This window comes from Mytilus californianus, unplaced genomic scaffold, assembly GCF_021869535.1.
Source record: "Mytilus californianus isolate M0D057914Y unplaced genomic scaffold, xbMytCali1.0.p SCAF_2, whole genome shotgun sequence".
NCBI lineage: Eukaryota > Metazoa > Mollusca > Bivalvia > Mytilida > Mytilidae > Mytilus > Mytilus californianus.
In genome coordinates this window covers 14,382,816-14,410,193 of record NW_026262668.1, presented here as the reverse complement: position 1 = coordinate 14,410,193, position 27,378 = coordinate 14,382,816, and the positions used below count along the sequence as shown (strand labels likewise).

Sequence of the window (27,378 nt, the reverse complement as noted above, 5' to 3'; positions counted from 1 at the left end):
CCATACCATCATTGTTATGAAAATTGTTTGGACGAGTATTGTGAAAATAATTGTATAAAGTTCGAAATTGCATGTAAGTTACGTAAGCGTCACTGTTTTTGATATCCTGGGGTGTCTGTCGTTGATGGAATATGTTCGTTGTTCTTCTGCGGTTTGCATGTTGTGTCGACTATTATATTATTTGTCTGTGCTTTTCTCTGTGATGAATGTTCTTGCGTGTGTTTTTGCTGTATCTCTGTCATGTAGTGTTGTCATTTTAGCGATATATTTTAACATTGTCATAAAGCGGGAGGTTTGGCTAGCCATTAAACCAGGTTCAACCCACCATTTTATCTTAAAATGTCCTGTACCAAATCAAGAATATTGCAGTTGTTATCAAATAGTTCGTTTCTATGTATGTTGGCGTTTGTTTTTGTTGCACTTCAGTGTTCATGTTGTTCATTTGTTTTCCTCTTATAGTTGATGTGTTTCCCTCGGTTTTAGTTTGTAACCCGGATTTTTTATCTCTCAATCAATTTATGACTTTTGAACAGCGGTATACTACTGTTGCTTTTATTTACCTTTCAAAATCAATTATCATTTTATGATAAAATGATTTTTTGGTTTTTCGAAGCGGAACAATCCTTCATGTACACCGTTCCATTATACAGCATCACACAACTTGTGTTATTCGAACTCTAAAATACACATCTCTGACAAAGTTTATGGACATTTTTTATCATTGTCTTCGAAATGTGAAATTAAGAATTCTTAAAATTTCATAAATAAGAAATCAAACATGTTGAATTGTAGAATATATCATCACTACTGCAGTAATGAGATTGGATAATCTATATATATATATGTGTATAACTATACAAAAAGTAAAAATGGATCAGAAATGGTATTTTTTAGAAGCAGCTTTTTATTTAATTAATTAACAAAATCAATTGTAATATTTATATTTATAATTATATCTTATTATATCTTTATGAGTTGGTTGATCTTTCAAGTATTGCTTAATTTTTTATAATGTGTATCTAATACTGTAGTATGTAATTTCACATGTTTCATCATGAAAAATAAAATAATTACAAAAAAAAACTATGCAAAAAAAATAAATAAGTGGGGAATCTTTAAAACCATTGAATGGTTAATTTGCTCTATTTTTAAAATCATTTAAGTTTAACACCATTGGTAAAAAAAGCAACTCCGTCGGTAAACATATTGTTTAACGACAAGTATGTCAGAAATACGTTTTATACAATCTTTTTTTTTAAATAATCGGCTTAGCAAAAAACGTTAAAATACCCTAAGACAAATGTGGGTAGGGAAGGAATAAAGACTAAATAACAAAATAATTCATTGTGCTTTATTTTCCGACAAATAAAGATGCTATAGGTGGTTTTACAAGAGATAACGTTGGTGGTTTGATGTTCGAATTACAGCCGTCTCCATGGCAACAGAAATGGCATTCATGAACATTGGGATTGTTAACCATTCCATATTGTCTACAATAATCTAACTTGGCAGAATTATTGGTCCATTTTGCATGGCATGTTTGTTCTGTAACACATCTGTAACACAAGGTGAAACTATTTAAAAAAAAATAAATTATTGTTCAAACGATCAACATCAATTCAGACAAGAATGATTTCAATGGTATATCTACTTTTCGATCCCTTACAAAAAAGATATGCATAATGCATCTAAAATATCCGAGTTTTTCTCCTGTTGACTGTAAATTTAGATTATTGACTGAGAATTGTACTAAAACTAACATGATGATTGCAACTTCTTCAGACACTTTTAAATTTTCCCTTACATCTAATTGCTGTTGCACTTTTTAACAGTTATTTTGTTTATAAAAGAATCTATAATTCAAATTTGTTTTGACGAACACGCATGGACAAGGGATAATACATTATACAACGATCAAGAACCGTATTTTCAAATTATTGGATATATATTACATATACTACAGATATATGCACTTGATAAAGTATTAGCATATTATTGCCAACTAAAACCGAGTAGTTTTAATATTTACGGTACCAATTTAACTGAACCAGATGCGCAAAGTATAAAGTATAAATGACTTGAAATGCATAGAGTCAATGGATATATATTAGAGGTTCATACGAGACAGCTGGATCCGACGGCTTGTGTTTTTTTGTGGATTGGTTGGGTTCTTGGTGGTCGTGGTCAGGGTGAAGTGTATGAAGAAAACAAAAAAAAGTCTATCCAGAATTGGGGCTGCAAGGTTAGGTCTGAAAATTGATGTCCACTTAAGCTATAAAGTCCATTCAAAAAGCGACCTTTTTTATTCAAATAAGACAACAGTTTTGCAAACGATTAAAAAAGTAAACGTGTATATTATCTTTACATTAGTAACTGACCATCATATGGCTTTCATGATATAACCTTTTTGCATCCACTATCCGTAGGCACTTTCATTATACGGGTTTCACCATAACATTATAGCATGTTTGCTTGTGTTGCTCCCAAACAATGTATGTATTGGTAACTTTTTGGAAGATCTTATGGTAACCATGATTATGCCCCTAATGACCATATTCATGTTTGCATTTATTCAAAGAGGTTTACATTGCAAAGGTATATAGCAAATTATACAAACCGTTTGAAAATATGTTCTTTGCCAAAATTGTCAGTTAGAATGTCTGTCATGCAAAAATCCTGACCTGTCTGACACAGCGAAGTAATATTACGATAAACTTCATCTGTAGAGCAAGGGATTAAGCTATCAATGTTTCCACATATATTACATTTAGCCTGTCTCGTAGTACTCGGATTTGATGTTGTTGCAGATGAAGTTGATTGTGCGTTTAGAAGTGGTCGATGTGTTGTTAATGTCTTTGATTTTAACGTTGCTGGAAAAAAAAACACATGTCTCTTATATTATCAAAAAAAGAAAGCAATTTTGCTACATTTGAAACTAAAAGTTTCAAGAAGCTAAAATAGTATGTTTGAAATACAGTTTTAGTTTTTTTTTAAATTTCAAAGTTTGTTTCTTCCTCTAGAAATCTTATTAAAAATATCCAGATTTTTATCGTGATATTGTTTTTAGAGCTCGTGATTTAATATACGTTCTATTCTAACTTACTGGTCTTTAAAATTAATACAACAATTGTTCATTCAGGCTTTTAATTTGATATTGTAATCAAATTTTTCACCATTGTCTTTATCGGTATAAAGCGTTGATTTTATTTTCTTCCGTCGCAAATCGTTCTTGGCGATAAAGAAACACCAGGCGTCAGTCAGTCCGTCCGGTCTTATACCTCTTACGCGTACAGTTCTGACCAAATTAGTTTTATAACATTTATATCAACATTGTATTTAACTAGTTCGATGATCAGGGTTAATCAACTATATCTGCAGGAGTTATGCCCTTGAATATAGAAATTGTATAAAATAAAATGCATTGTAAGCAACCTCAGACCTACATTTCTTGTATGATATATAAGATCAAAATGTTTAAAAAAAACAAATACAATGTAATGGAGTTATTGACAGAAAAAGCATCGACGGTTGAAACGGTTTTGGAACTTTTTGTTTTGTGTCAGTTGAAGCATGGTCAATTTCTTTTTTGAACTTTATTTTTCATGATGTATTTACTAATTTGTATGAACTGCACATTGTTTACTTTACTCACCTAATCACAGGAACTGTAAATTTTACCTCTTTTTTCATTTGTTTATATTTGCAGATTTGTTGAACTAAAGTTATTGGACTGAAATTGTTCACTAAATTGAACGTGCGTATATTGTGTTCCTTTTTCAGTTATTCTCATTTTTTGTTCCAGTTCACCAAATTTACCTATATATTCATCACATTTATTACACGTCTTTGCACATGTAGCGATAACATATGCATGTGCGGTAGCATGGCACAGTCTATCTTTGAATATAGCGCATCTATTATCATTGTCTTTACATAATGGGTTCTCGGTCGTCTTCACTATAATAAAAAAGAAAATCTGTGATTACAATGTTTGTGTTATTAAATGAATAACAGTACTGTAAATGAAGAGTTGCTACCGTAAAATGGAGATTTGTCAGTTGCAAAATGCTACTTTACTAGTTACACATATTTGCGCCCGTCAAATCCTTAAGTGATGGCGGCAACTCTTTAAATAGAGAACTGTCATTTCTATGATGAAATATCGTGAAGAGGATGTTGCATGTATATATTATATTGTATTTTAATAGAAATATTATTAATGAATTGAGAAAACTGAACATGGAAAGTAATGTTACATTTCCAAACCATGGTATTATATCTCAAATGTTTATAATTCTGCCATTTACACTTAACATGAAATGTCCCATTAACACAGCAACTAAAGAATACATAAGAAATCATTGAGAATTAAAATTTCTTGAAAGATGACATTCTACTCAAAATGGAATAAATGACCATCTGTATTCCTTCGTTTCATAATATTCATTGGTTTGTTCTTTTCATTATTGTCTTTACCAATAGTATGTGTTTCTTTATTACTGAAAATAGTCTGCATTCACCACATATCACACAAAAAGTGTGACTGCGTTAAGACAATATATTTTAGATTCCGGTCATACAGATAAAAAGTTATATCGTTAAACAAGTTTAAACGTCATAAGATTAAGCAATCCGGTAATTATGTTAAACAGTCATCGGTTGATATGTGGGATCAAAGAAAAAGTTAAAATGAAATTGAATGGCAATAACAGTCGCACGTCCTAATCATTTTTCCTGCTGGTTATAAATAAACTCATCATAGATACCAGGATTAAAAATTGTGTACGCCAGACACGCGTTTCGTCTACAAAAGACTCATCAGTGAGGCTCGAATAAAAAAAGTTATCTATCATTTTCTATTTAGAACTCCTTTGACTTTTCAATGTTAATGCTATAAGAACATTTTGCCAAGTAATCCAAACTTTGTGTCATTATTTCATTAAATAAATCTTTAACCACATTCATGGAAAATCTGGTAAAATCGTAGTACTTTCATGAATGGTTTTGGGAACGAAATTAGCTTTATACAAAATTAAAAAAAAACCAATAATTTCGCAATTTTATTTATTTAAATTACTCTATAATTCAAAAATTAACCCATGGACAATTTTTTTTTTCTGGCTTAATATAAAAAAAAGATGTGGTATGATTGCCAATGAGACAACTCGCCACAAGAGACCAAATGACACAGAAATTTACAACTTTAGGTCACCGTACGGCCTTCAACAATGAGCAAAGCCCATACCGCATAGTCAGCTATAATATGCTCTGAAATGACAGATGTAAAAGAATTCAAACGAGAAAACTAACGGCACTAACCTGGCACAGTGGTGTAACAGTACAACATAAGAACAAACTATACAAATCAGTTGAAAAAGGCTTCACTCATCAGATGGAAACAAATAAAAATACATCTAACAAAAACACAGAGTGGACGTGGAAGGGTACTTATACATCCTTTCTACAAAAAGTCACTAAGTACAGATCTGAGAGTACTTGCAGTTACTGACTGCTAGTTCAAAGCCAATAACAACTAATAAAAAAATTCATGCATCTAAGACTAAAATATCAATCAGTACACATCCAACATCCAATGGATTTAGTGTAAAGACGTCATAAACAGTCAAAGAAAAACATACCCATTTTAGCAAATGGTAGTCAAATTCTTTTTTTTTTTATCTTTGTTATTCTGAAATTCACCGTTGAAATTCCTTAAAATATTGCTTCATGTTATGTGATAGGTCAATGAGACAACTCTCCACCAGTGATCATATGCCATAGAAGTAAACAACTATATGTCACATATGGACACTTGTGTATAAACAGACGTTGTTCTAACCTGAATGTTGGACTGTCGCAGCGATTGTCGTACTTTTAATTGATGTAGTACTTGTAGTAGTTGTAGCTATGATGGTAATTTTTAGAGCCGTGGTAATACAACTATCAGTTTTGCAGTAACAGGGTAACGTGTTTCCAGAACAACCAAACATCACCTGAAGAGATAAGTAAAATTGAGAATAGAAATCGGGAATGTGTCAAAGAGACAACAACCCGACCATAGAGCAGACAACAGCCGAAGGCCACCAATGGGTCTTCAATGCAGCGAGAAACTCCCGCACCCAGAAGTGATTTGTTTGAATAATGCTTGATAAAAAGAGTCTGCTTGGTTTACAAATGAATGAATGCACAATCATGGACCAATATTCATGTATATTTAAAATAGGCTGTGAACTGTTTATTGTACATACGAAAGTGCGTCGGACTCACGAAATTTCGACAGTTTTATTTTCATTTACTAGCTGTGTTAGTCCCCGAGGGTTTCACCAGCTCATTAGTTTGTATGATTTGGTGCTTTGGTACTGACATGTTTTGACATATTTTCTTTATTCCCCGTCGATAAATAAAGTAGTAATTAAGAAACAAAGGTGCCATGTCCCTCAGACAGAGTTGACCTCAGATGAATTAGGATATTCTCCTATGTTTCTTTTGGTCACAAACATCTTAAAGTTTATACGTATTTATGCCGCCTCGCTTTCAAATGATTAGGTTTGAGCGTTCCTACTGAAGGTAAATATAGAAAAGAGCTTGAACCGCATACAATTTATAAAGATTCATTTTATTTACTAACAATGGGTCAATACCATTGATGGTGGACTGTTAGTCCCTGATGGTGGTCAATACCATTAATGGTGGACTGTTAGTCCCTGACGGTATCATTATTCAAGTAGTCATTGTTTCGGCACTGACATAATTTTAACATATTTTCTAAAATTCTCCGTTAATAAATTACGAAATTATCCAGAAGCTAAGGTTCCGATCCCCTCTACATGGTTTCGATTTTCTTTCTATTGTTTGCTTGACGTCTCATTTATGGATACCCACATTTCCTTTTATTCATAGTTATTGTTTTCATTTGATCGATTGGATTGTAGAAATGTAGAATGTATCTATCATGGCTACTATAAATGAAAAAAAAGAATCTTAACCTTTGTACCAAATTTTGTTGGATCTTCCATACATCTTCCTATTGAAGTGCCCCCTCCATCTTCAACGTAACAGATCTGTGAATGATATTACTATATATATATATTAATATACACAGAAGCCAATTGTATTAAAAGGGAAACACAATGATACATCACATTCTACCAAATTCTCATCAAAGTTTATTTTTGCATTCCTGTTTTTATTTATTCAAACTTCGTGGAATATAAGGTTCCAACTCTCGCAGGCAAGGTTGAACCTAGATGAATTTAGATATTCTGTAAAGGTCCTTTTTATCATATAGCTCATAACTTTGCACCGACCGTATTAACGCATTCCTAGATTTCATATGTTTGGGTTTGAGAGTTTTCCATGAAGGTAAATCCAGAAAAGCACTTCGGACGCGCGAAATTTATAAAGTGCTTATTTCATTAGACATGTTTTATTTGTTTTCCTTGTTGTACAACAGTCAGGTAATGATCTCTACAATTTTTTTTTTATTGCTTATAGCTGCTGTGATGATAAAAATAAATTATACCGGATAACCAATGATACAATCTGTAGGATGTATATAGACAGTTAAAGCGGCTCATAAATTATGATTTGAAATTAACAATAGTTGTTTCTTAAAAGAAACCTTCGTTAGTTAGGCTTTAGTCAAAAATATTAACTTTAAAAAGCATATAATCTGCCAGGCATAAACATAAAAATCAAAATCCATATCAGGCAAAGTGAAAAAAATAAAAAAAATAACAGAAGGCATCTCGATAAATGCTATCCTAGTTTAAAAACCATTATGACAAATCATTTAGTTGACTGTAATGGAATACACGTATCTCTGTCGGAAATGCCCACGAATAGGTTCCAAATGTCTTAAACAATCTCTTTATGTGACATCACCGAGAGAGACTAGATACTGAATGTGTTCATACCTGAAGCAATATGACAGGTGCCACATGTGGAGCATGATCTGCTTACTCTCCCGGAGCACATGTGATCATCCCCGGTTGGTGGGATTCCGTCCGTGTTAATCAGACTTAAGATTTTTATGTGATGTTTTGTAGTCTGTTTTGTTTTGTCTATTTTTCGTTTTTTTTTTCATGATTTCGTCGGTCGCTCTTCGACATATGAGTTTTCATTCACCCTTTGCTTTATTTCTTCTTTTTTATTCATCGATCCGTTTCAATCATGCTTATGTAGTTTTATTCCTTTCCATAACAAATACATACATATGTGTTTGTATATTAACGTATTAGTTTTAAGAACACATTGCGGTCAAAGCCTCAATTATGAATCGATAAATGCACTCGTTCTGCAAGAACGAATCGTCAAATTTGGTTTAGTGAGGTGAAAGTGATTGTTACTTTAAATACTTCGAGATACACTCTTAACATGAACGATGGCATTAGGCTTTACTCTCATCGTAAAGAAGTGTTTTGGAAATGACATGTGACTTTACATTAGACCTTATTTGTATAAATATTGTATTACCTGACCAATAGAACAACGAGTTCCCAAGCAATCAAGTACATGACTGCTGGGGGTCGAAACAGCGCCATTTGCCAATGCAAACAAAAATGACAGTCCAGCTGAAATTACTGTATAACGGTTTTTAAGTATTAGTAGTATCTTTATCGTAGACATTATATAATACATAGTAATGTGTTGGCTTCATAACACAGATGATGATATTTAAGTACATTTCAATGTTACAAAAGTTTAAAAGTTTTTAATGAAGTAAATGTTGTAATTTTTAATGTTGAAAAACAATGACTGTGTTTGCCAGTGAAAAAAGACCCTGACTGTGAGTACGAATTAATTCAAGGATAGACAGCTCAGTAACACAAACCTCGTATCAGGTCTCTTTCTATTTTCTAAGTAAGAAAATCTATATGCTATATGCTTATAATTCAAATTGTTGATTTAGGTACAATAAAAACATTTGATCGGAAAGATAAAGAATTTTTTCATTTACAAACATGTGCAGTTGACCTGACCACTTGTTTAATGTGTCCGTCTATAGGGACAGGAGCCTCTTTCATCATATGTTAATATGTTAATGTTTTAGTTTCTTAAAAGATTTTGAGTTAATAGCGAATCTTGTGATAGTCTTTATATTTACCACTCTTTAGAATCGGGGCAGTTTATATCGATGACAATTGTATGTTTTTATTGGCAACCAAATATTGATCTCTAGAATAATGATGTTTTTGTGTTGTCGGTTCATTGATATATGCCTTACATTTACATGGTACTACATGTAGTTTGATTGAGACAGTATTCAAATACTTCAATCACAAACTTACAAGAATTTGTTACCAAGTCAGACACGCATTTATCACTGTCACAAATGCACACTAAGTCTGCATTCCCTTGATGGGGATCTTGAAGCATTTTAGGTGAGCATAATTGGGGTTCCAGTTGCTGTTCATATGAGATAGATGAAAGAAAATAACATTTTGTCATATCCTATTTTAAAATTGATACAAAAACAAATCTTTTCTGTACTATTTTAACAGGAGAAACACGACAGTTGTCACTAGTGTAGCAAGATCGACTGAACCTTTCGGAGAACATGAGCTTATCCCTGTTTTAGTGGGGTTAGTGTATTAATCTTAAATTTACTGCGTTTTATTATGGACTATTTTGTCCTTTCGCCATTTTTTCCTTTCGGTCATTGTGTTGTCTGTTTTCATTTAATCTATGGTTTTTAACTGTATCTTCTCTCTTATTTTGTTCCAAATTTGTAATCTCTCGCCAGTGTTGCCAAAACAAATTATTCGAGAATCTAAAAATGTCGAATACTGAAAAAAAAATGTATACGAAATAAGACGTCAACACCACGTAAGAATTGTCTTGAGATTTTGAAAATTTACATTATATATTAAAGATATGAAGAAAAATAATCCTGTAGCAGATGTAAATAGTTGGAAAGTAATATGAGATCTTACATGATGCGGAATTCTTTCGCAGTGTGCATCAGTGTGCGAGTTAGACATGTGTACGATACACACCTACAAAACAAGGAAAACTTATTTATGTCTACCAATAAATAAGCTTGTCGTTTGTTGCTGTATATCATATTTGTTTTTTTTCTTTTATTGTTTTGTACATAAATCAGGCCGTTAGTTTTCTTGTTTTAAATGTTTTACATGTTTTTGTCATGTCGGGCCTTTTATAGCTTACTATGCGGTATGGGTTTTGCTCATTGTTGATGGAGAGTTGGCTAATTGTCAATCATGCCACATCTTCTTATTTTTATATCTAATGTATTCATGTTAACTTGAACATTTAACTTATAAAGTAAGTCTTTTTTTTATGATTAGCTATATGCAAAACAGATTTACTTTAATCTAATTAGCTATTATATTTTCCAAAAATTAAGTTCTGTACATCTGAATTTGAGCCCATATTTAATGTTGATCATTCCTGATAGGGGTACTGATTTTCTGGAAATTTTGGAACTGTATAAACTCACTTAATTTAATTTCATATACTACTAGTACTTAATTGGATATAAATTATGTAGTTTCTATATCTTTAAATGTTTGCAACTGACAAATGACTGATAAGTTTTAATTAAACTGGATTTGAAAGTAGAAAATACTGATACCATACATTCACTTAAAGCCTTAATATCGCCTTGTAAATCTAATGGGAAATACATGTACATGCACCTCTTTACCTTACATAATATATTAATAACAAGTAATATAATGCGAGAGTAAATTCGATTGGAAAATTGTGGTTTATAAGAGGTATAGAACATGAGTGTGTTGTTATTGTTTTTTTATTTGTCTGTACGTCTATTTTGTTTATAAGAGGAATCGAGCGCTGATGAATTTTGTGGTCTGTTTTACTGTCCCAATATTTGTTTTGTATAAAAAATGATAATAATAATAATATAAATTAAAAGTTTACCTCACCATGATCACAGTCATCTGTAAGACATCTGATTTGAGGTGGGTGTGCCAAACATACGCCGCCAAACGCCACAAGGACTTTGAATAGTGAAGTGCATATTTTACATAAGAATGTATGCTTCAGTTTTTCGTACATTTATTGAACAGTTATAACAGGCGCTTGTAATTCAGTCATTGTAAACATAAACACTAGTGAGAAACTTAAAACTTCCGCTTTAAATAACATTTTTTTTACCATAAAATTTTAATATTCCTTGCATATTGCGACTTTTTCATACTATTTTAATTTTGAAATAGAAAATTGTCAACATTAAAGTCTTGTTTCTTATATGAAACATACTAAACAGATTTAATATACGCTTGAATTTTCATTACTAAAAATGTGTTTAAATGTTACATGTATAATTAAATAAAATCGAAAAAACACTATATGGTCAGATAAAAAGGCGGAGCAAATTCCTCTAAAATTATTTTACACGAAGGCCATTTCAAAAGCCTTTTAACTTTACTTAAATTCATAGTGTAATACTTGATGTGTATACTTTTCGTATAATATTGTGGATGATTTCTGACATTTTACCAAATTATTAATATCTTTAAAAGCTAGCTCTATACAGAAAGTTTGATAAATACCAAACTAAAGATGCAGGAGAAGGACATTCTTAAACACAGCCAAATTTTAGTCTAGTGAAGTCTTCGAAATAATGGTCTCAGTTAAACTATATGAAAGTTAACTTTATTTACTATCGGAAAGATGGAAATGCTGTGACATTGCTCCTGAAAATGTTACAATTTCAAACAAATTAGAGTAATTTAGTAAGCCACTAAACAGAGAACAATATAGTTAATATTATTATTATTAATACAAATTGTCCTACCGTATGTAATATGTAGTATAATTCCTAATGTAAACATCATGTGTGGACCTTGTATAGTACATATATTTCATATGACGATTAGATTGAGATAAAGGTTCCACTAATTCATATGTCATAAAAGTTCAAAGAACTGATATGACTTAAAATCTTAGTGTAAACCAAACCAGCTGTGTTAATAGGGGAATTGGAGGTACAGACACAAACAAAATTATAAAAATATTGCCTTTGGCTGTTTACGCTCTTTGCTCGGGTTTGTTGTCTCTTTGACACATTCCCCGTTTCCATTCTCAATGTTTTTTTTATAGTTTAATTGACAGAACCAGAAAAGGAAAACCAGTTGTATTGCTGTTATCAATCTAAAAGTGACAACGGGACAACAATAGAACAAATTTTACCTATTTTAATGTTTGCATCCTTTGACATAAAACCTCTGTGCAAAAGACCATCAATGTTTGTTGGACTTTGCCACAAGCTGATGTGCCTTTCCAAGGTCTTTATCATCATATGTTATGTCACATGTGGAAAATCTGATTACGGAACATCTTATATCACCCCGGTGTTTGATAGGGTTCATGTTGCTCTGTTTTTAGTTTTCAAAGATAGTGTTTTGTCGACTGTTGTTTGTCGTGTAGTCGGGTTTTTTTTTTGCCATGTTTTTGTCGGTTTCTCTTCAACTTATGAACTTTTGTTTGTCCTTTTGGTATTTCCCGCCTCTGTTTTGCTGTCTTTTGTAATATCTTAATGTTTTAGTCATTTGATGAATTTGACGTTGATGACAAACAGTCTCGGTTCTTCTACATTGTTTTGGCACGGAGCCAGTACGAGGTTGACATGTATAGAGTAGACTTCAGTTTAGTATTAAAGCCGTTTAGTATTTTTTTTTTAAATCGCTTCTATTTTGAAGGTTTAGTTTTTTTTATCCATTTTCTATGTACCTAAAAGCAAAAGATTTTAGAATAGTTTATTTACAAAATAGACTGTATTTTTTTTCATATTTTGTCATGCCGGACCCTTCTTTTGCTAATTATACTGTATGGGTTTCGCTTTTTGTTGAAGATTATACGGAATAAGTTTTGCTTTTTGTTTAAGATCGTACGGTGAACCTTTAATTGCTAAAATCAACCTAATTTATACTCTAAAGGATTTTTTTCTCATTGACAACCACACCACATGTCCTTAATTTATGTAGATATCATGTATGCGCCTCCCTGACCTGTGACTTGATTTCAGTGATACTGTTTCATAATTTTCACTTCGTAATCTTAATCATTTCATTTTAGTGTTTGATATTTACCCTATTTTCTACTAGATTGATTCCTAGGGTTGGAAAGCACAAACGTTACCGTATATGATGAATAAAAGGGTAGGAAATGATTTGTAACAGTGTCTGCGACAAGTCAATTTTGAAAGTACATCGGTACTTTTCTCACATGAGGACCGCTTTTCCAAAATAGCAAGTATAATTACTATATGGACTTTATTATATTCATATACCTCAAGTACAACTGATTTAGATGTTTTTACGAGACATGACGGAATACATAAGCCTTTGTAACCGTGACTGATATCGATAACGTGACTTCATACAAATTAGGTTTGATAAAGTCTTTGCAACCGAAACTGATATCGATATCTTCACGGATGGCTGATACAGCACGATTGCCATTGATTATATTACACATACAATCTTCTTGTATATATATATTTACTACCAAGTATATATTATAAAGTGTTATTTTTATTTTCAGGCACTGGGCCAATACGGCAGCTGGGTTGCTAGTCGCAGAGAGTGTCACCAGCCTATTAGTCATTGATTCTGTATTGCAATGGTTTTTGAAATTCCTTTCATAAATTTTTAGTTGATAATTTTAGAGATTAATAAGAAACTTAGGTTTCAACTTTCTTGAACAAAGTCGACGTTAGATGGACTTGGCTGTTCTTTTGATATCCTTTTTTCACAGGTCCTCAAGTACTCATACATCCTTTGGTTTCAACATATTGGGTTTGGGCCTGATGGGGTCCTGATGCAGATTAATCCAGGAAAAGAACACAAGGGACGCACACAATTTATGTTATGTTATTTTCTATCTTCAATTTATCAACAGTTTACCTATTGATAATTAAATAATTCTTAAATGTTTTTGAAAATTTTTCGCATGATATTATTATTGACGTTGAATATGTGAATGATATTCGAAATATAGTAACCCTCAATAATAAGTTGTTGAAAACGATATTCTCCCCTTTTCTGATGCATTGCTAGCATTTTTGTCATATTTATGGTCTCTGCTTTAAATTTAAAGACTGATAACTAAATACCAGATTAAGTTTGTAAAACTGGTTTGTATGTCATAATACATTTTGTATCTTCCACTTAAATATTATATTAGTAGATTGCATTGTCATGCATTGCGTAATGATAACGCCTTCTCTTCCCTTGGCATCTGACCCCACATTAGAATATTGAACATATTGTAAAACTAACGTTATGACATTAACCGAACGTTGATAACCTGGCATGATCTCAAACGAAATATGGTACAACATTTTTGAATTTTCAATAGAGGGACATTAAATACATGTACTATAAAATATTATCAAAGTCTCTTATATGAAGATTGCTATTATTGTTCGCAAAGCTTACTTGCTGAAAAGTTTAGTCTATATTCTATGCTCATTATTTTTGAAATTATTATTGTTGTTGTTCTTATAAATAAGAAGATGTGGCATAAGTGCCAATGAGACAAAATTTGAGTCAGATTTAACGATACCGCTTCCTACTCGGAGTAATCCTAGTTTGTCCAAAGGCGGATTGAGGTTGGCAATAGGTCTTTGCTTCGTAATAGTTTGTTGTTTGCGAATGAAACTTATTTCTTCTCCGTGAACTTCAGGTCTTGCTGATTCCAGAATGAAATTTGCGTTATCCATAGAATTTTCCATAGATTTTGCTTTTGGTGACACAAGTGCTATCTTTTTAGAGAAATTCATGTATATACCAGTCTTGGTGCTGGACCCAGTACACTCAGGTAATTGTATTGCATGCGTTTTTGCAACTTTTACATTCGAATTAAATTTTTGGTCGTTATATGGCCAACTAGTTGATTTTCGTCCTAAAGTTATTTCCGGTCTAGAGGCAATACGTCGTTCTGGTTCCGTAAGCAAGATATAAGTCGTTTTCGTGCTGATTTCAAGCGGAAAATTTTGTTTATCAGTTAGTGTATTTCCAATAAGGACCCAATCAAGTTTCAACTTTTGGGCAAATGGAGTTCTGGGTGGCCCTAGGCGTTGTTCAAGGACGTGGTGTGCCTCTATAAGGTTTCTTCCTATAGCTATTAGCAGTAGACTGTTAATCAAACGGTGGAATTCTTTCGCTAAGGTCTTTCAAGTGTGGATAATACAAAGTGTATGCAGGTGTCGGGATTTCGTCCCGATTATTGGGAATATTATCGCATTCAATTAATGTAGGTAGATCTAACTGTACGTCACCATGTACGGATTTCATGGCGAAATCTCTTCCTCTTTTCCCGGAAGAAGCTACTCTGCCAGAGCATGTTGGTAGAGTGTAGTTTTTCGGTTTATCTTGGATGTCATAAAAACTGAAGATTTCCGGCGAGGCAAGAGACCGGTTGCTTTGGTCATCAATGATGGCATACACCCGGATATTTTTGTCTGTCCTGTTCTTGTGAAACACATCCTCAGGTAATATCTTGGCACACGATTTCTCACTCTTAGGATCTTTGTAGATCTCTGTGCAGGTAGCACAGAGGTCAACTTGATTTCAGCGGACTCTGTCTGTTCCCCGCCGTAGACTGTATCGGAGGAACTAGATTGCGAATTTTCGTGTGGTTGCACCCTTGTTATATGTAGTGCTTTTGTGTGTCGTTGATCATGACTTCCACACTCGTTACAACTGATGCTCGCGTTGCAAACCCGACTTCTGTGTGTGGTTTAATCACAGCACTTGTAGCAAACATTGATTTGTCTTAGCAATTCCTTACGTTTCTCAATTGATTTGGCTCGGAACGCACGGCATTCATTCAAGGGATGCTTTTGTATTATGCAGAGTACAAATACTTTGACTGCTGATTACAGGTTGCTGTTCAACTGACGTCTTATGGACGTTGATTTTAGAATACGGCTGAGGTGTGAACCTTTGCGCAGCACCTTTTGTTTTTGGTGTGACTTTTGATCCAAAGATGAACCAAGGATCGTTCTAAAGTTTGCTAATTTCCGCGATGAAGGCAGAAGATTCTGTGAAAGGCGGAAAGGCAACTTCGCATTTAGACTTGTATCTTGCAGCCCTTGTTATCCACTTTTCTTGGAGTCCGTATGGCAGTTTTTCCACAATTGGATTTATCCCCGGACGAAGAGTCGAAATAACCTAGCAAACATCCCAGCTTGGGATTTTCTTTGTGATATTCTATTTCTTAGATAATATCTGACAAATCGTAAAGAAGTGAGTTGTCTTTGTTCGTCAATGTTGGGAAGTTGACAAGTTTGTTAACGAGAGACGCCTCCAAAATTTCTGGAGCACCATATCGCTCGTCCAGTCTCTCCCATAATCTCTGAAGGCCTTTTGTAGGGTTGTTGGCGTTCGACGTTCTTATGCTAATGGCGTGTCTAGCAGACTCTGGTCCAAGCCACTTGATCAGTAAATCTATCTCTTCCGAGTCTGAAACTTGTAACTCGTCTATAACGGTTTTGAAGCTTGCTTTCCATGTATGGAAGGATTTTGCCCGGTCGTTAAAGCTTGTTAACAGGGAGAACAACAGATCCTTACGTAGGAGAAATCTGGTTATCTCCAATGTAGGGTTCATTTGTTGCTGGTGGGCAACAGGAATCTCCTTTGAAACGCCTTGTTTTTGGTGTGCAATAAAGGATCTCTTCTGAAACGCCTTGTTTTCGAATGTCAGTTCCTGTTCCCAGATCTGGGAATAAAATAACTTCAGGTGACTTAGTATCTGTAGGCAAGACGGCAGGTGTTTGTGATGACAAGTTCAGTGCCACGGATGGCACGAACTCTGGTGCTACATGACTTAGCTCAATCTTAACAGGAGTTTGTTAGGATGTTTATTGACGAAATCTTGCACACGTTGGAGCGGGTCTTCAGTCTCGTTAGGAAGTTCGCCTAACGCTTGGCTGTCGTCGTACTCTATGATACGGGCCTCGGCTTCAGCGGCTGCAGTTTCCCTTTGTGCTACTAGAATGTTCATAGCGGCCCTAATTTCGGCTTATTCCCGAACCGCACGTGCTGCCTCCTGATCCATTTGAGTTTTCCAGCAAACGGCCTCCTGTTCTTTGTGTGTGGCTTCTTCTTCCGCTTCGGCTCTTCTCCGTGTGGCTTCTTGTTTCACACGGATGGCTTCTTGTTCCATTTCGGCCTTGACCTCTGTTTGTCTTACAGGGCCTGTTCCTCTAATTTTGCCTCCTGCTTAAGAAGCACGGCTTGTTTTTTAGCAAAGGCTATCTGAGATCTAGCAGCCTCTGCTTTGGCATGTTTCCTCCGTGCCAGGCTTGACATGTCAGAGACGTTAGAGCTTCCGTTGTGAGAGGTTTTCTTACCCTAAGATGGATTCAGCCTTTGTCAAAGCAAGGCGATGCTCGTGTAATGTTTCAATTGCCAGGTTCATTTTGGACAGTCGAATATCTGTTGAAAGGTAACATGTATCAATGTCTTTAAGACTATCCAACGCATTGGTATTTTTCAGAAATTTCAGATACTCGTTTATGAGCCTTCAATAATTAGTACAGGCTTGTACAATTTTGTCCTGTGCTGTTAGCAGTTGCTGGAGCTCGTTCGGAGGCGTGGTCACTTCAAATAACTGGAATTCCAAATCTGACCAGAGGGCTTCTAGCTCCTGACAGAACTTGTCACGTTTCTCTGTGAATGCTCCCTGACCTTTTTCCGTGAGGTCACGTATTCGCCTGTCTCGGGATTTTCCTCTAAATGTGAAACATTAAACGGATTTTCGACATGCTGTGCAGCATCCACTTGATGTTCCGCTCCTGCTTGGTTCTTTTACTGGTCGCTCGGGGTCGTCTTGGCGTTCTGCGTGTTTGTTCAGGATCCATGTTTTTTAATCAACTAACGGATAGTACGATTAAAATAATTCGTTGCCAACGTTGGTGGTTTGATGCCTGGTACACACAAGCTGTGTTGCGTACTGTCGGTGTAACAGCTACGAACGATGCTACGTTGTAGTTCCTTGTCTGAATATGTATAGACAGGTTGTCGTCAATTTACTATACGTCGAGGGATGGTGCGTTCTTGCAGGGCACAACAGGAAGGCTGTAGTCGTAGAACTAACATAGAGTAGCACATTCCGTTGAACGCGAAATAAAGCTGCAACTATAAAGGTGAAATTTCCAGTATATCACGGAAAAAGAGTTCAAATATGTGATGAACGGTTTGAAGGCATCAAATACAAAGTTATTAATGTAACTCACTCTGTGGTTAGCCACAAATTGTGTCCAAGATGACGTTTGTCCTTAAATGTTCTCCAGTTCTGTGATGACCTTGCAGTTCAGTTCGAGATATGTGTAACAAAGGGAACAGGTAACGATGATAACGATATTTTGAAGCTCTTATACGGCTTAAAGATGAATAATCCTCCTAGGTCAGGAACACATAAACAGATTAAGAATATAATCCATAAACTATTTGAATTGAGGAACGAGGTAACAGAATACACAAAGATCGTACTACTCTCCTGCAGTTCTGTAGAAGATGAGGATAAACTGTAGAGAATGAATCTTATGACCTCCTTCCCTTTAATAGATCCTTACCATTACTATAAATGAATATTAAAAAAATGACTTTAGACTACTGATGCAAGAACTATTATTTACTTATTTTACGAAATTTTGAAAGAATGATGCGTATATGGTTCAATTCGAAACACTTGTTGAGTCCAACTGTATTCAGTGTGGTGCCATTTCATACCTTCATATAGTTATGTGTTTAAAGAGAATTGTATTGTAAACCGACCAGGCGAGAAGTGTATCTCACTTTTTTTAATAAGTTTAATTGATTAGTTACAAATACTATTCTTTAAGACGTCTATGTTCTGAAATTATTTTAAAATATATTTTTCTTTAAGATTAAAAGGTCTTACAAAATAACTCATAGCGACAGTCGCGACGAACTGTAACAATTGAAAGTGTATATATACATGTTTTATAAATATATCAATACAATTGAAATTTTATAAATAGATGTATTTTCACTCATCCTGTTATGCAAGTTGTATTAACAAAGTTAACAAACCAGACTCAAACTAGTGACCAATGTCTAGCGAACATTGAAGCTAGCGACTACCTCTATCATCCTCTAAAGCTTTTAATAAGAATAAAAAAGCTAGAGAACCTTACGGCGGTATGTCTGAAAGCATCAAATTTGCATTACGTATAACAACGTTTTATTAAAAAAAGATAATCCATCCTGCTCCGCATGTAGCACCCGTCGTATTCTCATTTATTCGGTGTCAGATTCAAGGAATAGAGGACAGGGTTGTGGTAACGACAATCGGAACATATTCGTCGTCATCTGTGAAACAAATATTGCATTACGGTCAACCAACCCAAATCATTAGCCTTGTTTGTGGTTGTCTTCTGTTATTTCCAAGTTTTTTTTACCTTTCAGGAAACTTGCTATTTTGGAAATCGTTGACAATCTGTGTTAAACTTATTCACTGCCATTCAAGACTCAATGCGATAGACAGTTTGTCTTATTCTTTAGAACAAAAACCAATGAATTACAGGCTTCTGTCCTGGGACACGCACATACAGACTGCCACGGGGTTAAACATGTGTTCGGGCGTCCAATCCTACACTATCATGAACACCTCTTGGCCAAACAGACAGAATTTAACTTTATGACTTCTTCAGACTAGAGTTGTTTCTTTGTTACTCTTTGCCAGTAGAAATATGGTGATAAATTCTCGTTCAATAATGTTACAATCGTAGAAAAGAGGAAGGGATTCTGGTAACCACGAGTGAAACATAGCTATCGTTGGTCATATGTGACATAAATATAACATAACGGTCAACAAAATAAAAGTTGCTTCCGTTAACCTTTCAACTTTACTATTGGAAAATAATCATTATAGGAAAAACAACCCCAATATCGTATTAACTCAGTGATATAATCACTGGGGTAAAGCTGATGACCGTTTTTCGATTCACGGTCATCCCAAGATGGCGGACGCTGAATTAGGTAAGAATCGGTATTGTCTGTTAAAGTATTTCTATGATATATTCTATATAAAGCATACATTGGTATGATATAAATTTATAAAAGATTCACACGGAAATCATAAATTACTACCGAGAAATGTATATGAAACAGGAAATTCGATTTGAAAAAAATCGCTAAGATGACCGTAATTCATCATCATTATTTTTTCAAGATGACCGTAACATATAACAATGATGACCGTGATTCCATAATCTGAGCAACAGATAATGTTGAGTTTGTCGCAATAGGGGCTCGGTTAGCGGATACAAATATGTTTAATCAATGTCTTTTTAACTTTTTGCCGTATTTTCAGTACAGGACATAAATAGTAAATTGCATATTGCTAGTAAACAATGAAATATTGATAACAACATTAAAATTTTAATACAAATTGACAGAGATACGATAAAAAGTTTAAAAAAAAAATTATTAAACATATTTATATCCGCTAACTGAGCCCATGTGTATGTTTCCACGGGAAGCAGATTAAAATTAACTTTGTCTTGATGTATGAATAACATTTTTATACAATTTGACAGGGTTTCTCCTTCTAATACGCTATCCGTACAAGACTATTTCTAGGGTCTGAGTGGTAGACTAAATTATAAATTTGGTAATATTTTGCCGGAGCTCACCTTCATTAGTTTGATCGTAGTTTTTTTAAAAACATTTTCTGTTAATATATAAACATAAACATAGATATAAATAGATAGCAAACTCGTGCAATTGGATTTTTCTAGGTTTGTTTGATTTCATATTATAGATTAAAACAATATGTTAATATAAATCGTTTTTACCTGTATAAGAATGAGTTTTAGTAGATCTAATCAGTCAACCAAATGGTTTACCCTTGTTTCACTTCCAATGTTGACATTCTTTTCCTTTCAATAACTGAAAACGCCTATAGTTCATGCGTAACCTATCTCTAGCTAAGGGATTCATTTGAAGTTCACATGAACACGGGTTTAATGAAGTCAAATTATTCACTTGCAAGTGAATAATTCATTAACGATGTCTCTTTGCTTATTTTGACAAAACTGAACCAAACTGGCTGCGAAAAGCAAATTATTATTTCATAATGATTATTTCACTTTCATTAATGATTGAACAAAAACAATCATATTTTATTTTTTTCTATATCTCGTAGCTAATGCCCCTTTAATATTTTATTGAAATAATTCTTACATGTTTGGTGTACTTTTCAAATCATTTAACTCTCTATAAATTAAGTTGCTAATACCATGCACTGGATCACGACAACCAGGAACATATATATTGTTCCCAGCGACAACTGAACAGTAATCAATTAGTATTCCTTTTCTTAAAGAAAACGATTATTTGTTTTAAAAGATTTGTTCTATTTAATTGAGATATTATTACTTTTTAAGGATATATCGTTGAACAGTATTGATGGTAGTATATATAGTTAAATAAACCCAAATTACTTGAATTTTCTTAAACATTTTGTGTCTGGGCACTTACATATATGAAGACATGAACCATTCATAATTTTAGCAATTTTTATTTTTGATATCAATTGTTCAGTATCACTCTGATGATGTAAACTTAAAGATTTGAGTCATTGCAAAATTTTGACTCACTCTGTTGGTTTTCTATTATGAACCTTTTTTTCATACATGTCATAGTGAAAGTGCCTGAGACAGATTCATTTAGGAGTTATGTTCTATTGATATTTTCATCCTCGGCAATTTTCATTGTTTTTGCAAAGTACATTTCTTGGTAAAACTCCAGTGGGGGGTTGGCAGATTTTTCATAAAATTTTCTGACCTCGATAAAGTTGAAAATAAGTATTCTGGCTTAACTTCCTAGAAAATTTATTCTTACCGCCATGCATATTTTTTAGTAAAAAAAAAGTGGTTGAAATAAATTTTCTGACCCGAAAATTTTTTTAAATAAATATTCTGACCCGATCAAATCTATCCGGCCCTCACCTCAGAATCAAATGATCGTTCTCTTACCTGAAAAAGTTTGCAAAATATTAATATTTAATTGTTCGGGAAATTCATGCATCAACCCTGAACAGAACACATCTTTGTTATTTAGCCAGACTATAATTTGAAATCATCTGGATTTTATATAAAAATGAATTTTAAGTAGTCCAAGGGTATAACATTTGCAACATGCTCAGTGATAAACCTTCTGACTACCTTAAAATGTTGTTTTTTGTTCATTATTCATGAGTTTTCATTTGTTTCGTTTGTTTAGAAAAAATAGTCCATTATTGATATTTCTGATGAAACTAAATAATATGATTGATTATTTATAACATTCATATTATTAGGAATCTGATGTTCAGTAGTTGCATGTCGTTTGTTGATGTGGTTCATAAGTGTTTCTCGTTTCTCGTTTTTTATATAGAGGAGACCGTTGGTTTTCCCGTTTGAATGGTTTTACACTAGTAATTTTTGGGGCCCTTTATAGCTTACTGTTCGATGTGAGCCAAGGCTCCGTGTTGAAGACCGTACTTTGACCTATAATGGTTTACTTTTGTAAATTTTGACTTGGATGGAGAGTTGTCTCATTGGCACTCATACCACATCTTCTTATATCTATTTAGGAAAATTTCAAATCAAATTAGTAGTTTTTTTTCCTTTATGAATTACGGTCATCTTTTACCAATTACGGTCATCCCTGTTTTGAATCGCTGGTACTGTTACGGTAATCTCGATTGTGAATTACGGTCATCTTGGCGATTTTTTCAAATCGAATTTCCTGTTTCATATACATTTCTCGGTAGTAATTTGTGATTTCCGTGTGAATCTTTTATAAATTTATATCATACCAATGTATGCTTTATATAGAATATATCATAGAAAAACTTTAACAGACAATACCGATTCTGACCTAATTCAGCGTCCGCCATCTTGTGATGACCGTGAATCGAATTACCTACTTTAATTTTCGTAAAGTCACGTATTATCAACAAAATCAAGAGATAACAGAGGGTAGTTAAATAATTTTATTCTACCCTAATGTCTCAACCTCGCTATTGTGTATTCCGAATTAAAAGTATTCACAGTTTTTATATGCATAGAATTCATGCTATTATTTTTCTTTTGAGTCCTTTATTCATGCATGCTTACATAAATAACATTCAACGTTAAACTGTTAAAATACACCGCCTGCGTATCGGTTGTTAGTACAAGACAGTTTATGAAGGAAGCGATGAGAATCTTTGATCATCTTTAGGCATGCAAAATCCAGTTTTATTACAGGGGGGAGAGACATCGGTTTAATTTTCAATTAGATAGATTTATTCTAAAAATATAGGGCAAATTCCGCCTGAATTTGTTTATCTTAATGGGACGAAATCAGAAAGATTTTAAGACCTACTCAATCCGTGAATTCGAAGTCTTTATAACATCATGATGCTTATTCATTTTTTTCATATCTCCAATATATTGATATTGACAAAATATTTCAAATTTCAAAGGAGTATGGCCACGAAGTGCCGATATTGGCCCTGTGAGGTGACAAAAAATAAAAGAGAAATAAGGTGGATCAAGTGTTGTTAGAGTTGAAAAATATATGATTGTCTCTAGAAAAAAAAACATGCCCCTCCATCCAGGAACACCCATGGAACATGAATGGTCGGTGCCTTAGAGATGGGACAAAACTGTTTGATAAATACGATGATTTTGAACTTTTGAAAATTAAGATTTTACTATCACATACCATTATTAATCTGGACAATTTTCTACAAGATTATAGTAGCCATTTAGCGATTATTCGTGTGATCAAAGTTTTGTTAGCTAATGTTAATGTAGCAATCGGAGATTAGTCGTTGATCGGCGGAATATAACGACTGACATTATTCGGGTAAATATCATCCCGGTGTTTGGTGGAGTTCATGTTGCTCTATTTTTTAGTTTTCAAACATAGTGTTTTGTCGACTGTTGTTTGTTTCTTTTTTAATCGTTTCTTTTTTTGCCATGTCTTAGTCATTTGAAGAATTTGACGTTGATTTACTGTTACACCACCACTGTCCCAGATTAGGGGGAGTTTTTGGCGCCAGTTAACATGTTTTACTCCACACAAAATGTATGCAGTGTTATTTTTTATCGTCAATTTATCAACAGCTTATTGATTAATAATTAGATAATTTTCTACATGTGTGCATATTTTTTAACAATATTCGCATGATACAATAAATGATGAGGAATATATGTGAAGTTTTCTTGATTTTCGATATAGAAAGTCAAACCGACAACAATACGTAGTTAAAAATGGACACATTTCACACAATATGCTGCCCTTTTCTGATGTATTGATATCCTTTTTGTGATTATTATTAGTAGCATGGCACTAACCTTAAATTTAATGACTGAAACTACCTACCAGACTTTTTGTAAAGCAGGTTTATAGTTTATGATATCTAACATTGAAATAATATGCAAGTATATTGCATTGTCATACATTGCGTAATGATAACGCCACCTCTTTCCCTTGGCATCTGACCCAACATTAGAATACTGAACACATGGTAAAACTAACGTAATGACATTGACCGAACGTTGATAACCCCAGCATGATTTCAATTACAATAAGATAGCAAATTAAAGAATGAAATTTAGCTTGTTATAATTGTAAAAACGGCCTAGAAATATGGAACAATATATTTGAATTTGTTATAGACGGACATTGAATTTAATTTAATCATGTGATATTGCAATAATCAAGCAATAGGATTGGACACTAGTTATAACAATCTATATTAAAAAGACATAAGCTGTCAAATTCATGTTCACCGATTTGACTAAAATTCTCCTATTTTATTTATAACATACAAAAACGTATATCCAAATTATAAAAAGTCTAAAATAAACAATTTACGATGCATGAACTCGATAATGTGTATCAGCATTTCGTGTGTATTTTATTATATTAAATTATAATTCTGGTACCTTTGATAACAATTAGTCAAGACGTGATCTGATCAACCATCGAGGTGACCTCCGAAGACTGCCGACGGTCATATAACCCGATATAAACACAAATATAGATATAAATAGATAGCGAACACGTGCAATTGTATTTTTCTAGGTCTGTTTGGTTTCATATTATTGGTTAAAAAAATATGTTAATCTTCGTTTTTTATAAGAATGAGTTTTTGCGAATCGAATCAGTCAACCAAATGTTTTACCCTTGTTTCACTTTCAACGTTGACATTTTTTTCCTTTTAATAGCCGAATACGCCAAGTTTATGCGTAACCCATCTTTAGTAAGGGGTTAAATTGAAGGTCACATGAATACCAAAAATGTTTTAAGATATATTGTTTCTTGAAAGTTAGAGGCATATTGAAGGTTTATATACATGTTTTACAAATATATCAATATTTCACTTATCCTGTTCCGTAAATTTTATTTATAAAATAAACAAATTAGACTCAAACTAGCGACTAATTTCTAGCGACATTGCAGCTAGCGACCATTAAAGCTCACAGAAGGAATCAAAAAGCTAAAGAACCATACGGCGGCATGACTGAAAACCACAAATTTGCATTGGGTAACAACGTTATATTAAAAAGAAATGTTCAGCTACCAATACGTTTTTTAACGTTTAGTTGACAAAGATGTCAAAATTTTAGAGAAAAGGGGGACAGAACAATATCAGTGACGACAGCAGATGAATGAATAGTTTTCTTGCTTCATTCAATCTGATGTTATTATACAGTTAGCTCTATGCTTCGAGCTTGATAAATCTGTTATTGTTTTACTAGAAAAAAGACTGTTACCGGTCTAAATAGCACAGACATTGAAAAATTTAAAAACCCAAAGGTACAACACTTAAAACAAAAGCAAGAGAAAACACATATTCAATAACGGTCAACCAACTCAAATCAGTAATTCGTTAGTGGTAGTCATAAGTTATTTCCTAGTTTTTTACCTTCCAGTAATTTGCAATTGGTGTAAAGTCGTTGACCGTCTCTATTAAACTTATCCACTGTTTATCAAGACTCAAGGCGATAGACAGTTTTTCTTATTCTTTAGAGGGCAGTTTCCTACTGACCATGTTTATGTCTATGGATTGCAAGTTTATTGAAGCATACTCCACTCTTTTTTTTATTCGTATTTAAATTATTAGTTGAGTCAGGCTAGTGTACGTAATATTGGCGATTGACTTGGTATGCTTTCCAATGACTGTTTGAGTTCTAATAACAGATCTGGTCAAGTATATCATATGCTGCTTCGCTAGTCTGAAAGATAGATCTAGATCTGCTTCAAACTACTATGTAGCCAGTATACACATAAGATGTGGTATAATTACCAAGAAGACAATTCAACCAGAGACCATAATGACGTAGAAGTAAGCATTTATAGGTAACAGTATAGGAAACAATTCAAACGAGAAAATTCATGAAAAAATTGATGTACAAAACAATAAACAAAAACAATTATGATATTCAGCAACAAACAAAAACCACTGAGTTACAGAATGTGACGGGTTAAACATGTGTTCGAGTGCACAAACCTCCCCTAACCTTGGACAGCTCTTGGCCAATAAGACTGGTTACATCTTTATGATTTCTCAAGACTTGATGTGGCTCTTAACCTACCTCTGACATGACTATGACTACAATAACAATACACATACAATTAAATATTGAGCAACATGAACCCGACCAACAACCAGGGAGAAATCAGGAAATATAAAAGGGTAAGCAGTCCCTGCTTCATTAGTGGTAGCATCAATCATATTACTTTTTGACAGTAGAAATATGGTGATAAAGTCACGTTCAGTAACGGCGAAAAAGAGGACGGGGTTGTGGTAACCACGAGGGGAACATAATTATCGATGGTCATATATGTGACACAGATATACCAGAACGGTCAACCAAGTCAACATTGCTTCCGTTGTTAACCTTTCAACTCTTTTTTTTGGAACTCTTGATGCAATAGCGTCCTTGTTAGCAGTAGCTCTCTATCAAGGAAAATTAATCATTATAGGAAAAACAAACCCTTTAATATCGCATCAACTCGGTCATATAATATATATATATCATATCAGCATTCCAGCGCTGATACACAGACATGGAAATTTCCAAATGTAAAATTGAAATCCTCTTTATATCATAAAGATTAGTTCTCAAACTGCATTATCAATTTGTAGATGGTAGTCAAGATACAAAGCAGACTTAAGGAAGCATTTCATGTTCCGATATGTGCAGAAGCCCGTAAATTATTGTATGTTGACCAAAATTTAATAAATGAAGTTATGATAGAAGGCGATACAAAACAATGATAAAAATTAATATTTTTTAACTAATGAAATAGATTGTTTAACAAATGTTTTCTTCAAAAGAAAAACATCTTGTTTTGCAAGTCGGGCCCAACA

The 27,378-nt window shown here is 33.6% G+C and overlaps 1 protein-coding gene across 1 annotated transcript; it reads right to left on the bottom strand.

Moving 5' to 3' along the window:
* Positions 1-1,337: 1,337 nt before the first annotated feature.
* On the bottom strand, positions 1,338-9,472 carry LOC127729302 (uncharacterized). Its single transcript, XM_052237042.1, has 7 exons — positions 9,291-9,472; positions 8,476-8,582; positions 6,987-7,061; positions 5,840-5,993; positions 3,817-3,957; positions 2,618-2,870; positions 1,338-1,556 (listed from the first exon to the last, which is right to left on the bottom strand). Exons 1-7 carry the CDS (start codon positions 9,448-9,450, stop codon positions 1,352-1,354), a joined length of 1,095 nt encoding a protein of 364 aa, XP_052093002.1. The 5' UTR covers positions 9,451-9,472; the 3' UTR covers positions 1,338-1,351.
* Between the last annotated feature and the right edge of the window lie 17,906 nt (positions 9,473-27,378).

What these genes read in the sequence shown, in the direction of transcription:
- LOC127729302 (XM_052237042.1), bottom strand. Translation starts at nt 9,450, where the DNA reads ATGACAAAATGTTATTTTCTTTCATCTATCTCATATGAACAGCAACTG. An exon ending in CAACAAAATTTGGTACAAAG is followed by an intron (nt 5,994 to 6,986) that starts GTTAAGATTCTT and finishes TTATCTCTTCAG; the next exon opens with GTGATGTTTGGTTGTTCTGG. An exon ending in AAAGAACATATTTTCAAACG is followed by an intron (nt 1,557 to 2,617) that starts GTTTGTATAATT and finishes CTTGTGTTACAG; the next exon opens with ATGTGTTACAGAACAAACAT.